This window comes from Littorina saxatilis, linkage group LG17 (assembly GCF_037325665.1).
Source record: "Littorina saxatilis isolate snail1 linkage group LG17, US_GU_Lsax_2.0, whole genome shotgun sequence".
Taxonomy (NCBI): domain Eukaryota; kingdom Metazoa; phylum Mollusca; class Gastropoda; order Littorinimorpha; family Littorinidae; genus Littorina; species Littorina saxatilis.
In genome coordinates this window covers 39,234,037-39,249,183 of record NC_090261.1, presented here as the reverse complement: position 1 = coordinate 39,249,183, position 15,147 = coordinate 39,234,037, and the positions used below count along the sequence as shown (strand labels likewise).

Sequence of the window (15,147 nt, the reverse complement as noted above, 5' to 3'; positions counted from 1 at the left end):
GTGAGATTGCCGTGGCCTGATGTTCGAACGTGATTGTTCGTACTCCGTGGCAATTTCGCCCATTTCTTTCGCAGACTTCGGTTTCCGATCAAGTACGTGCAACATCACTTCGGCAGGGAAGGTGTTCTCTAATTGTTCTCTGAGAACTAGATCCTTCAGATCTGCCACATGTTCATTGCACTTGGCTAACTCGATCCATTTATCGAGGATGCGCTCAAGTTTGGTGACATGTTCTTTGTACGTGTCAGATGGGTTTCGCTTCAGCTGACGGAATTTCTTCCGATATTGATCTGCTGTCAGTTGAAATCCATCATACAACGCATTCTTCAAAGTGTTGTAGTTGCGCGCGTCTTCGAAACTGAGTTTTGCATAAATGGTTCTCGCCTTTCCTTTCAGGAAATACACCATTCTCGTAGCTTTGCGTTCGTCGTCGAGATGACAGTCGGTTGCATAATGTTCAAATTGTGCAAACCAACTCTCGATGTCGTCTTTGTCATCAAGAAAAGGGATTTTTGGGATAAAGTCGTCATCCCCACGACGCCTCGACGCGTTATTGTTGGCGTTGTCTCGGCGTGCTTCCGTTTGTATCCTCAACTGTTCTAGCTGAAACGCGCGATCGGCTTCTCGTTCACCGGCTTCACGTTCACGTTCACGTTCACGTTCCTCTCGTGCGCGTTCTTCAGCTACAAACTCACGCAAGTCTTTGCCTTCGAGTCCTAACTCTCGTCCTATCGCCAAAAGTTCGCGAGTCCACTCCAATCCGGATTTCACAGGGTGGATCGGACCTGCACGTTCATTACTCGCAGCGGATACATAAGTCGTTACACGCGCGCCTAACGTCTGAGAATCATTATCGCTCGATTCTCCTTGGGTGTTTGTGTCACCACCTTCAACATCTGAAACTACGGCCTCAGCCGTATTCTGGTTCTGCGGGTCAGCGTTCATTTTTGCTATATGCGCCCTAGTACTCGGGTGTTTGGATGTTTGCATATCCTTTACGTTAACTCACACACAGATATTCACTGAATCAAACTGCAAATACGTGATGCTCGGTTGAAAAACCGATTTGACTAAACTGCTTTTCACACACTATTTACTAGAGAGAGAAAACTCCCTCACTATAGAATGAAGTGTTACTTTAGTGAAGCTCACTTTGCTACTTGAATTCATGAACGTTCAACGTTACCTCAGTAAACGCTACGTGTCCCAATGACACGATTTCTCTGAACCATTCTAATATCCTTTTACAACCACGGATACCTAACACTAGAATTTATGGTTCTTCTGGTATATGTCAAACAATATACCGTTCTATCGAGTGAACTTCATTTTAATATCTCATCGGCGCTCCATCAACGTGGACCTTTCGCCTATATTAATATCAACTCGATTCTATCGCACAGTAAGTCGAAATAAGATTCTTCAATTATCTACTGCGATATAGACAATAATCTAATTTTCCTAACCCTTACTCTTGGCGTTGTGAAGTGTGACTGTCTGCAGAATCAACTTCACTTCCACGGTCCTTCTGGACGAAGATGAGTGCTATCCCTCGTATATAACCCAATTCGCCCACCAACCTCCCACGGCGACCAACAATATTATAATTTTGTCGACTAAGGGACACAGGATGGCCTGACAGGGTGTTAGTCCACTGTCTTCTGTTATAGCTTTTTGTTTAGCACAGCCAAATAGGGGGAACTAAACTACTATAACATTAGTGCTTTACGTAAATTATTATAGTGACGTCAAAGCCTTGCGTCACTCTTCATTTGGATTATTCCCGTGTGCTGAAGCACACACGTCAGACTCTGTTATCGTTAAATGATGAGCTAACTATAAACATGAATAAACACAAAAGTTGATTTATACGATGATGAACATGAACGGACGAACACACAAACGAAAAACGAATAGGGAATTTGTTTGAAGAAAATTTGTTTGGGGAAGCCAAATTGAAATTACGAGTTACAATATCCCGGACGAAGCCCCCATATGTCACAGGTCAGTTTTCGTCAGCCTGTTTCTTTCTGCGTGCGCCTTCCAAAGGAAGTTTATGGAAGGAAAACACGCCGCCTTTTCGTATTAGCTAAAGAAACAGGTACTGCCTTGACTTTACTTTCCTTCACTCTTTCCCATGCTCTCGAAGTAGCGGAGAAAGGTCAACACAGGTTTATACAATTTAATGCATGGATAGTGTTAATAAAATTCTTGCAATGCAGCACACATTAATCAGGTTAGTCTATATTTTTGCTAAATATCAGTATCGTACTAAATGTATCACACACTGTTCAAGCTAGGTCATGTTACTTGCATCACAGCACACTCTGATCAAATGTCTATTGCTGCTGGATTTCAATTCTGTCACGGTAATCTAACGTGACTCCGCTGCTGCAAACGTTCTTCAGAATGTTCCCTTGAAGGACATCAAAACAAAAGGAATACACATAATGTTTATGAAGTTTTGACTTAGCTCGATGTCATTGAAAAAGTACTCGAGATGACTTGTAGCACTTGACTGGTCTAGAAGACCGCGCTCCTGGTTTGGTTCGTCACTCTTCTTCTCAAGACACCATCATCAAGTTAATAGCAGTAGTAGTCTGGTTACATCTCTCTCCACAATTACGGCAACATGAGGAAGAGGAAGATGAATAAATCGTTAGACCGTGGGTTCCCTCAAAGAAGGGGAACGGCTTTTCTTCCAAGCGTTCTTCGCGTGGACTTGCGGAAAACGACCCTCTCGTGAAACGATTTTAGTTTACGTCAGTACATTTGGATACGTCACATGAATACGTCACTTGGCTACGTCGTGTAATGCGCGAGTAGTCTCGGTTGCCTATTCTATTCTTGACAGGTTCGCGCCTCATAATAATAATTCATGACAAGGAGTGTAGGGAGCTTGAGGGAGAAGAGCCGAAAGCGATGAAGCAGGCTGTGAAGAAACGCCCACAGAAGCAAGAGGCCGCGAAGACACCTGCCCCAAAGACGAAACGTCTCCAGCAGCCGAAGGGGGAGAAAAAACAAAAACCCTGCGACTGTTGGGTCAGCCCAGCCAACGAACCCCCGCCATTTATAGACTGAACAGGAACCCATCGGGTCTGATCAGAAAAGAAATGGTCCGGTCCGGTCGGGGGTGCCGATCCGGTCCGGTAGGGTGGTCCGGTCCGGTCCCGTACCATCCGGAGGTCCCGTTCGGCACCGAACCATCCGTACCCACAGAAGTGTTCGGGTGGTTCGGTCCGGACATGGACATACCGTACCATCCGGACCCGTAGGTCCGGTATGGTCCGGTTCGGTGCCAGACCATCCAGACCAACAGGGGTGGTCGGGTGGTCCGGTCCGGACCACTGGTCCGGTACCGGACCATCCAGACCCGTAGGTCCGGTCCGATACCATCCGGAGATCCCGTTCGGCACCGAACCATCCGTACCCACAGAAGTGTTCGGGTGGCTCGGTCCGGACGTGGACATACCGTACCATCCGGACCCGTAGGTCCGGTGGTCCGGTTTGGTGCCAGACCATCCGGACCAACAGCGGTGGTCGGGTGGTCCGGTCCAGACCGAACCACCGGTCCGGTCCCGGACCATCCGGAGGTCCCGTTCGGCACCGAACCATCCGTACCCACAGAAGTGTTCGGGTGGTTCGGTCCGGACGTGGACATACCGTACCATCCGGACCCGTAGGTCCGGTGGTCCGGTTCGGTGCCAGACCATCCGGACCAAAAGAGGTGGTTGGGTGGTCCGGACCGATCCGGTAGAGTGGTCCGGTGTTCCGGTCCGGTGATCCGGTCCGGTCCCGTACCATCCGGAGGTCCCGTACGGCACCGAAAGATCCGTACCCACAGAAGTGTTCGGGTGGTTCGGTCCGGACGTGGACATACCGTACCATCCGGACCCGTAGGTCCGGTATGGTCACCCGTAGGTCCGGTGGTCTGGTATGGTCCGGTTCCGTGCCAGACCATCCGGACCAACAGAGGTGGTCGGGTGGTCCAGACCGGACCAGTGGTCAGGTACCCTACCATCCGGACCCGTAGGTTCGGTCCGGTCCCGTACCATCCGGAGGTCCCGTTCGGCACCGAACCATCCGTACCCACAGAAGTGTTCGGGTGGCTCGGTCCGGACGTGGACATACCGTACCATCCGGACCCGTAGGTCCGGTGGTCCGGTATGGTCCGGTTCGGTGCCAGACCACCCGGACCAACAGAGGTGGTTGGGTGGTCCGGACCCCGACCGGACCACTGGTCCGGTACCGTACCATCCGGACCCGTAGGTCCGGGGGTCCGGCAAGGGCCAGAGGTACTGTCCCGCACCGGACCCTAAGGTCCGGTACGGTCCGGTACCATGGGTCCCGTCCGGACCAAACCCGGAGGTCAAGTCCAGTCGGGACCCGTGGGTCCGGTTCGATCCCGACCCGTAAGCCTGGAACGTTCCGGACCCTTGGTCCGGACCATCCGTCACCCGAACACCAGACACTAAGGAATGGCGTGGGGTCAAGATGGTCCGGTCGGAGGTGTCGGTCTGAGCAACAGAAACAATTCTCCCGTCGCCCTGACCATTCGACAGAAGTACCACGTTCTGTCGAACACCTCCACGTCCAGTAACTAGTAGGCCGGAGCGTTTCATAGAGGGACAGCCACCAGTCACACGGACGTCAGAGGGAACCGTAGTAGCAGTGGTCGTAGGCACGAAGCCTGAAACCCCTGCCCCCACAGGACCGCCCTGAACGGGGTCACTTCGCATCCCAACCCCAGCGGGGAGGGAATTCAGAGACCCCGTCATCTCCTCCGATCTCCCCCCCCCAGGAGGCCGAAACTACTGTCGAAACAGCAGCAGACGACCCAGCGAGGGAGTTCAGAGGAGGACCCGTGTCCCTCCTGGCTTCCACAGCGGTGGAAACCGAGGAGGGCACAGGAGAGGCACCGGAAAAGGAAGATGTCGAAACCTGAGTCTCTCCAGTAGCCCCTAGATCGGATTCACCAACCCCCAAAGAGGGTTGGGAATCGACCTGCCCCCGGATTCGAGCCAGGGAGGAGAAGGAAACCTTCCCCCCAGGCTTGAAACCGGGAGGAGCTGAAGCCTGAGACTGAGGGCCGGACAACGGCGTCGAAGGGGGGGGAAGCCTGTTCCACTGAAGGAGAAGGAGAAAGAAGCTTTTTCTTTCCCCTCGACCTTCCCCGAACCTTCGACGGCGCAGCCCCGCCCGAAGTCCCAGGCTCAAGCCCAGCCTGTTTGAGCAAGCTCGCATTGAGCTTGCTCAAACAGGCTTTCTCCGCCCTCCCTCGCCGCAAACGCAAAGCGTTTGGGGAGGGAGAGTCGGAGCGCCGAAAGGTCCCCTTCTCCGTGCGCAAAACATGACGCTGGGCGCCCGGAGAAGGGTTGCCCCCGGCAGACTCTGGTTCCGTAGAACCAGAGCCCAAAACAGGACGAGACATCCTACCTCGCCCTGTACGTACCCTTAAAGACCGAGAATTAACAAATTCAAAGAAAATTTAGGTCAATACTCAAGTGAATGCGGCGAAACGAGAAGCAGACGACCGGTCACCACGAAGTAGGACGGGAGGCAAGCCGAGTCCGCCACACAACAACGGAGGCACAAGTTGAAGGAAACACAACGTAGCCTCAAGCCAGAAGTGGAATAACACACAATAATCCAACAGGTGATAGTCCACACAGAAAAGAAGCCTCTTAGTCCAAAATAATCCGGGAGCGTAGCAGAAACACAGCCGTCTGACACGCGCGAAAAAAGAAAGAGGACGCGCCACCTACATCCTGTAAGGGGGAAGCACTCGGACAGTGCTTGGGATCCACGGTGGCGCATGGTTATGGGGGATAATTGTACCCACTCAGCGTTTTGTCCAATTTTTTCGGCCTATAATAGATAATGTGCAAGAATAGTACTGTCGAGGTAAGTGTTATATTGACTGAATTAATAATAATAATAATACGAATATTTATAACGCGCACATATCTCACCAACAGGCGACTCAAGGCGCACATACACTCGTTCACACACACGGAGACTTAAAGTCACTAGCACACACACACCATCAAACATTAAAATATGTACAGTTATTCAGGGTGGGATGGGGTGGGCAGTGTAGAATGCATGGATTATTTGGAAAAAAGGAATGTCTTGAGTGCAGATTTGAATGATTCGAGGGACTGTTGTTGACGGAGGGGGAGAGGTAGTGTGTTCCATTGGCTAGGTGCTTGGAAAGAAAATGAGCGTTGACCTGCTGTTTTGAGTTTGGTGTGGGGGATGTTGAGCTTGAGGGAGTCGGCAGATGATCTGAGTGTTCGTGAAGGGACATAGAGAGAAAGAGAGTCGGAGAGATAGGCAAAGGCATCAGAAAGAATTAGGATTTTTCTTTCAGACAAAGGTCCAAAATGCTGTACATGTATAATCATCATCATCATCAGTCCCCTGACTGTGGCAGTTGTTGGGGGGACATGAGGGCTGAGGAGGAAGCTACCCTTCTCCAGGCTGTTCTATCAGGGGCTGTCGCCACAAGGTCATGTAAGCTCAGCTGCGTCCATTCCTTGGCGTTGTCGGACCAACTCTTCATAATTACATATAATCAGGGATCTGATTTCAATACATGGTAAACACAAAAGCACATGCTCATATGACATACCTTGATCATAAGTAACAATATAACTAAGAAATAACTATGACTACAAGTGTTATGTTGTAAAGTGGTGTTTACCTCTTTTTCCACAAAACTCTTGCCAAGGGAGGTCTGCATGACAGACACAGACATGGATGTTCCTGCTGCCACTGAGGTATCTGATGTCAGTGGGAAAAACACTGGCATGGTCTCTTGCAGAATGTCTGGAGATGGATCAGCGTTCCTGCTGCTGCCTGAATTACTGAGCTGCTGGGCTGGTGAGATCTCTGTGGTTGTGGCATTGCCGCTGCCCGAGGATTTATTTGCATCTCCGTCAATTTCCATTTCATTTTCAAGGACTGAGGGTTGTTTCTGTTCTTGTCTAGCTGCCTGCTGAGATGCGTTTGAGCCGTCTTTTTGTACTGCCTGCCCGCTCAGTCGCTGGTACTTAGCTTTCAGTCCGCTGCCCAGGGGATTGAAGCTTGAGATATGACGCTTCAAAGCATCGTGGGATGTGTTACTTCCTAAACTCTTCTCTCTTTGTGTCTGCAACCAGCTCTGAGAGCAATCCACTGCCTGGGCTGAATTTGTCACCGGTGACAGCTTCAACTTGCGACTGCTTCCAAACTTAGTATTTTCTGGTTGGTGGTTTTGGTCTTTCGCCAAAGGCGTTTTCAGCACTGCACTTTCTGTTGTCAGGGCTTTACGCTCAGGACTCTCTTCCTTTACGGTCTCTGCCGGCGTTTCCATCTTTTTCTTCAGTTGAGCAAAGATACCTGTGAGCTCCATCAGGGCTGTGGGCTCCCTGTTGTCAAAACCATCATCTTCCTCCTCCTCTTCCTTCTCCCCAGCCTGTGCTCTAGAGTCTGTCAAGTCGGAGTTCCTTTCCTCTTCACTTGGAGAATTTGTCTCCTTGCCACAGTCTAGCTTGGCAGGCAGTGGACATGTCATCGTCATCTGTGCTGCAGTTTCATCAGCCGAAAAAACAACGGTCTGGTCTTTAGTTGATTTCCTGGCCCCAGTTTGCATGTTCTGTGGCAAAGGCTGGGTGGACGGGGATGTGCATGTCAAGTCCATCATACCCTGGCTCTGGTCAGCCTTGAACGTAACTGTCTTGTCTTCCGTTCCTTGCTGTGTATGGTTCAAACTGAGCGTTGGCCATGTCTCTTTGCTACTCTGTGCTTTTTCAGACTCTGCATGCTGCGCGAGGGACATGTTGACGCATGTTAGACTCATGTTACCACCTGTAGCTTCCGTTCCGAAAACGATGCTTTTCTCCTCCTTTTGCTGCAAGTCAGCGTTGATAACTGTTTTGCTGATGTTTTGTTTGAGTGAGATATCAGCGCAAGTCATGCTCATGTTAGCAGCAGTCTCCTCCCCTCTGAGCATCATGCTCCTCTCACCTGCTGGTTGTGCGGCTGAATTTTTCGGTGAAGTGTAGGCACAGGTGAGGCTCATATCAGCTGCTGTTTCCTGCTTTTCAAACAGGATGCTTTTGTCAGTGGATGCTTTGTTCTCAAAATGTGTCAAGGGCAGAGTTGCACAAGTCATGCTCATGTTGGCGGCTGTCTCCTCACCTCTGAACATCATGCTCCTCTCACCTGCTGGTTGTGCGGCTGAATTTTTTGGCGAAACGTATGCACAGGTGAGGCTCATGTCAGCTGCCGGTTCTTGCGCTTTGAAAAGAATACTTTTGTCAGTGGACGCTTTGTTCTCAAAATGTGTTAAGGGCAGAGTTGCACAAGTTATGCTCATATTGGCGGCTGTCTCCTCACCTCTAAACATCATACTCCGTTCTTGTGCTGCTTGTGGAGCTGATTTTTTGGGCAAAACGTATGCACAGGTAAGGCTCATGTCAGCTGCTTCTTCTTCTTCTTCTGCGTTCGATGTTCTGTCAGCTGCTGATTCTTGCGTCTTGAAAAGAATGCTTTGGTCAGTGGGAACTTTCGTCTCCAAACCAGATTGGGGGAGTGTGGTACACGTCATGCTCATGTCTGCTGTGGTCTCTTCTGCTGCCGAAGACTTTCTGTTGGAAGGAGCGCGTGGAAGTGTGGTGCAGGTCAGGCTCATGTTGGCAGCAGTGTCCTCTTGGCTGAAGGCAACACTTTTTTCGGGGGCATACTTGCTCAGACTGTCAACTCTTTCTGTCAACTGAGCCTCATGCTGAGAGTGAGAGACTGACCGAGTACTGCCAAAAGCTGTGCTTGTTAAGTTCATGTTAGCCGCTGTTTGTTCCAAGGGATGAGCCTGCTGCAGAGAGTTATGTGTTCCCTGTACTGGAGGAATGACTGCATCAACGTGTCCTTGTTCTGCTGGCGCCATGGCAACTCTCTGGCTTTGTGCTATGGACATCATTGGCATTCTGTGACCTTGTCCCGGAGGCACCACTGCAGCTTTTTGGCCCTGTGGCACAGACACCATTGCTTCTCTTCCAGGGGTACTGCCCACGATGCAGCTGGCTTGTTCAGAAGAAACCCTGCTTTCAGGGGGGGCTGGTGGGGAGGTACTGTATCGTGAAGTGATGTCTACCAAGGCGTTTCGGCCTGGCGATTTGCTGGTGTTTCCCTCACTGACATGGGGCAGGTTGGTTGCAATGATGGCTGAACTGTTGGCCTCCAATAAAAGCTGTCGTGTGCTCTCCACACATCCTGTCAGCTCCATGGTTTCAGCAACATCGCTGTCATCCTGCTGAGCGGCCAGCATCTCTGGCCGAGGCTTCTGTGTAGACAAGCTCTGCAGAGGAGCAGGCTGGAAGGCAGCGGAGATGGGTACGCTGAAAGACCGGCCTGCTGCGTCCAGACACCCCGTCATCTCCATGGTCATCGTCATGTCCTCTTTGTCTTCATTCTGCTCCTGGGTGGGGCCGAAGCCCAACATTTCCATTGCTGTAGGCTCATGAGCAGAAAACCGGGTGGGTGCTGTGGGACGCATCCCGCCGAGCGAAGCCAGAAAGGATTTAGCTGTTATCTTGTTCTCTTCCCCGTTAATCATGTTCAGATGTGACACGTTTCTGGTGACGTTCATATCATCGGCAGCATCCATGTCGGTGAAGAAAACGGTTTTGTCTGCGGCCATGGCGCTATGTGCAACAGGCATGAAAGCGGTGCATGAGGTGTTCAAAGTTGTGGTGGTGGTCGTGATGCTGTGTTGGGGGATGTTCTGCGTCAACTCCATGGTGCGGCCGTCCCCATCATCGTTTGAGAACAAGATGGTTTGCTCCGCTCTCACCTGCCGTACTTCAACCATCTGCCTGCCCCCCATCCCACCTGTTAACTTGCTCAGAAAATTGCGGGCGGATATCTTGGGCTCTTCAGACGGCGGCAGAACGTCCACCCTGGAAGCCTCCATGAGCGTCAGATCCATGGTTCCTCCATCCTGGTCGTCAAACAGAACGGTCTGATTCCCTGCTCTCCCCTGGAAACCCATGCTGTAGCCAATCTCTGCTTCAGCGGGATTCTGCCTGAAGGTTTGCCTGTTGCCCAGCTGGTCCTGACCGCTCCTCATCCTGTCGGCCAGGGGGTTGAGGACCAAAGGTGCGCTGAGGGACGTGGTGACAGAGAGCGCGCCCTGCTGTTGAGGCGGGGCAGGATAAAACACGCTGATCTCTCCTTGTGCAATCTCTGACATATCCAGTCCATCCGCTTCCCCGAAATCACAGTTGTTAAACCTGTTCAAACCAGTAGTCATTAATTTTCATGATGTTGCAAAATGCTGAATATCAGATGATTGGTGTGTGTGTGTGTGTGTGTGTGTGTGTGTGTGTGTGTGTGTGTGTGTGTGTGTGTGTGTGTGTGTGTGTGTGTGTGTGTGTGTGTGTGTGTGTGTGTGTGTGTGTGGTGCAGAGTGGAATCATGATGAATTTTGCAGGTAAAAAGTGTGTCTTTCTTCAGCAGGTAGTTATACTTCAACCTTTTAGGAAAGTGAGATGCATTAGACTTTTACAAATGCAGACACCCTCTACTTTTCAATAATTGGCAGGATTTCCAGCTGAGACATTTATGCGCTTGCATGTAACATTGATTCCAAAACATAAAACTTGTTCACAAACTCACAGTTTTCAGTTTGAAATTGTCTCAAGTCACAATGTCTCATCGTTTTTGGAGAGTATGGAAAAAAAAAAGATAGACTGACTTCTTATCCAGACACATTTCTTGAATAAACGTCTTACTTATCCAGATTCCTGGTGGATTCCCGGAAGCCTCCAGGGTCAGCCATTCCACTGACGAATGTGGTCTCTCCCTCGTCCAGCAGAAAACTGGAGCCTGCCGCTGCCACATTGTCAAAGGGCTGCTCTGCATCTTGATCCTGTCATGTTTGTAAACATTGGCATCAAAAATGTCATCGAAAGTGCACTATTGAGGAAATAGTTCACGAAGTCTCACATCGACAGCAACAGAAGTTCCACAAATTTCTATTGATAGTCACATTTTTCCTCGTGACATTATAGGCCAGTCTAGCGAAGGGGTGTGTCTCAAACAGGTGTAAACGGAACATGTGTGGATAACTTGCCTCACTAAAAGCAAGGGTATTCACTCTTTCACAACCCATACAAACCCTGACAGTTATTACCGGAATTCCTCTATGATTTTATTCAAATGAAGTATCAAGGGACAATAATAAACTAACTCTCAGGGCATGAACTCAAAGCCAGAACTTATCTTATGTGGCCCAGTAACTGCAATTTGAATGTCTATTCTCTTCCTTTGTTGATTTCCTTTTGTATCCCTTGCGGTTCACTTTGAACTCTACACATGACTCACAGGTGCATGATCCGGGTCAGTGGCAAGGTCTGGAATCAGGTTGACGTTGTCCCTTGAAGTGTCGACTTTATTCTTTTCAGCTGCCTTTGAAAACTGTGGGGAATCCCTGGGAAATTCCCTGAGAACGAGAGAGATCAACAAAGAAACATATAATTCACATGACCTGACAGATCAGTCATAGATTTCCTCCCTTTTCAAATCTTCTTTTCTTATCCACTCGTAATGCACATACATTTTCCTTCACTTAAAGTTTTAACTCTAACTATTTTCATTTGTCTAAAAGTCATGGGTATGCATTTTTTCCACACATGATTACAAATACAAATTTTTACAATGGAGAAAAACCGGCACATTATTTTTGCATATTCAATACACAAAGCAAAAAAACAACAACATGCCAGCAAATTGTCCAATGCGTTACTGTTACTTAAATTGTATGTATGGCAATTGGATCCCATGTAAAAGTGATGACTATCCATTCCATGTTTTACGTTCACAGATCTCAGTAAAGTGAACTTACTTTACACAGCAAGTCTCAGCAAAGCTTACGCGTTTCGAAGATCTGCGTTTCAATTCTTTCTTCTCCTGCTGAAAGGGGAAAACAGAAATTATGCAAGAAATCAACAAAGAAAGACACGTGACATCCCATTGAAATTATCTTTGTGTGAATGTTAACTCTATTAACTTATTATATGTATGGACAAAAACATCCATCCATATGCTTTGAGTTTGATTGTACTGGGTAGATTAGATAAACAACATCTTTAAAACAAATAAAAAGCGCACATTGGACATGACTATCCACGTGTTTCTTCTTCTCCTGAGTCCGTCATTTAAAACAAAAATTAAACTTCACACAGCACTATCAACAACACAAAATTCTCACCTTCACATTCACATGTATGTCCGCAAGCGCTCTTTTCAGAATCTGGGAAAATACAAGCGACTTCTATTTCAATCAATATCAAAATAACACCATAAGTGTATAGCTTTCTTTCTACATCATGAAAAAACAAATCCATGACTTAAAATTACACACATGCTAGCTTTAGTAAACTGAACATAGGTCAAAGGACCCGATTAATTTATAAAGAGCCATAAATAATTGTATTTGGTATTATGGATCATTGATCACCAACCTCTTCCAGATGACATACTGCGTCACAGTTTCAGTAGTTTCACATGCAAGCGCGCACATGTATAACTTATACAGTGACACACACACACCAGTCACCTGCACCGTTCTTCTTTCTTCCATATGAGTGTATTTATCTAAAGCTGTTTCAACAACTTACATTTTGTAATAATATGTACTTTAAGTTTAACTTCAAGTTAAACAGAACACATTTCTAGATTTAAATGCATAATCATTCAAGATGCAACCACTAGCAATGCATAGTTTCTTACTTTCTGGCCAAAACTAAAATTAACTAAAGGCAAAGGACTGGGTGGCCGAGTGGTAACGCACTTGCGCTCGGAATCGAGAGGTTGCGTGTTCAGGCCTGGGTCAGGCCGCAATTTTCTCCCCCCTTTCCTAACCTAGGTGGTGGGTTCAAGTGCTAGTCTTTCGGATGAGACGAAAAACCGAGGTCCCTTCGTGTACACTACATTGGGGTGTGCACGTTAAAGATCCCACGATTGACAAAAGGGTCTTTCCTGGCAAAATTGAAAAGGCATAGCTAAAAATGTCCACCAAATACCAGTGTGACTTGGAATAAAGGCCGTGAAAGGTGAATGCTCGCCCTAATAGGCTTGAGGTTTGCTGGCCGATGTGAATGCGTGATATATTGTGTAAAAAATTCCATCTCACACGGCAGAAATTAATATGTAAATCGCCGTGAGCTCTTGTGAGAAACGGCGATTAATAAATGTCCATTATTATTATTATTATTAAAAAACAACAGTAGATCAGTTAAGGATTTACTCAATTTTGTACAAATTTGGTTTTTGATTGTTGAATACATTCAGCAACAACACCCGTACCCAAGAGCTGACCAACTTATCAAAAATTACTAAGTATCTGGTTGTGAGGAAGGATTTATTGATTAATAATTAGATAAAATTCTACTTCTAGAGGTGTTTTACTCACTGAAGATCTCCGGCTAGATGACCGCTTCCCTCTGAAAAGAAAAAAAAGAATTTAAGTGTGAGAAATCAAATTATTGAGGTACAGTTTTAACATACACAGTTTATAACAGGATGGACACAGTCAAGATTTCAATGGCTGAAAGAGGTAACCAGGGTTTAGCCTGGGAGAAAAAGGCAATGGCACATTTGTCCCCCTCTACCAAATTCCAATCGGACATAGTCGAAGGCAAGTAGCGCTTTGACCAAAGATGCAAAATGGTGCAATCTGAGAATTAGCCGCTATAATTATTGTGTTATCTCTGTATGTGCGTGTGTGTGTGTGTGTAATCCAATGTAAAGTGTACATTTGGTGGCGCAGTGGTACGTTATCTCAATGTGCCCTTTGACGCACTGAAGGGAATTGTGATGGGACATTTTCAGATTTAATGCGCCAATGGCGCAGGGCGCACTAGTAAATGAAACCCTGGATAACACCACTTTTTTCTTTCTCAGTCAAAATTCTAGTTACTAAGGCCAACAAAAAAAATAGGTCTGTTTACGGTAACATAGGCCAAAAAAATAGGGTCGGTAGGTCGGGATTTTCTTTAATTTTTTTTCTCCAAAAAACCATATTTTTACGTTATTTTTTTCCCCCAAATGCCAAAAAAAAAGTCTAGGGTCGCGCAAAAAAAATAGGGTCGGTCGGGTTACCGTAAACAGACTATTTTTTTTGTTGGCCTAATACCATTGTTTATAATCATATTCACATTTGTATAGTAAAAAAACTAGTGCCTGTTCAGATGATTCATTGATCACATAATACATGACTGTGTATGCTCATCAAACTATTCTGTTTTCGTAGTTTTAGAAAAGGCATGGCATTGTGTACATGTGAATAATAACTATAAATTTAACTTTATTTTTCCACTTGACCCACCCAAGGTTTTTTTGGAAAAAGTTTGATATTAACACTAATCCGTAGTAATCGACATATATAGCCTGGTTTGTCACTATGGTTCGTCGCCACACCAGACCTGTGCACACTCAAAACGGTTATCAGTAGTAAACAAACCAAATGTCAATAGTTTTTAAAATGTTTCAGTAGTAAGCTTTAACGACACTTCAAGACATAATTCTGCTCACAAAGCACACAAACTGAAACACTATGACGCAGTAGAATGGGAATTACTATTTATTAACAAGCCAAGGTGAAACATCAACACTGTTGTAACATTTGTTCTGAAAATGTCTTTGGTCTCCTCATTCTGACATATTCATTCATCACTAGACTGTCTTGAGAATAACTGAACTTCTGTATCTCTGTATCTGTAGGGTACGTCGCTAGCATCCAGATTGCTGGCTTTGGCGCAACGGGTGGGTGTGCGCAGCGACGTCGTCTTCCAGCACTGCTGTGCCGTTTTCTTCTTCTTTGGTGACAGAGCTGGTGTCTTCTCTTCACTATCTGAATCTCGCACTCTTTTTTTCTTTTCCATGTTTCACTTGAATCACAAGTTGCCACGCAGACGCTGAACTAAGTCTAAGAACAAAGACTCAATGCTGAGAACATGCGCGCTTCCGGTAAATCGGAAAACGTCTTTTCAGCGCAACGGCCAACTAATTGGTCAAAACACCTTAAAACAGAAAAAAAGTACACAAATATTTTTTTTTAGTAAAACATCTGAATTTCGGAATTTTAATTAAAAATATGTAGCA

General features: G+C 47.0%; 1 protein-coding gene across 1 annotated transcript in view; it reads right to left on the bottom strand.

Annotated features, from left to right (window-relative positions):
* LOC138953278 (uncharacterized) overlaps positions 1–11,155 on the bottom strand; it is a 44,175-nt gene extending 33,020 nt beyond the window's left edge. The window contains exons 1-3 of the mRNA XM_070325077.1: positions 11,141–11,155; positions 10,776–10,912; positions 6,707–10,274 (exon numbers count right to left, since the gene is read on the bottom strand). Of these exons, the coding sequence (XP_070181178.1) occupies positions 6,707–10,274; positions 10,776–10,912; positions 11,141–11,155 (3,720 nt within the window). The remainder of the gene's footprint in view (positions 1–6,706; positions 10,275–10,775; positions 10,913–11,140) is intronic.
* Between the last annotated feature and the right edge of the window lie 3,992 nt (positions 11,156–15,147).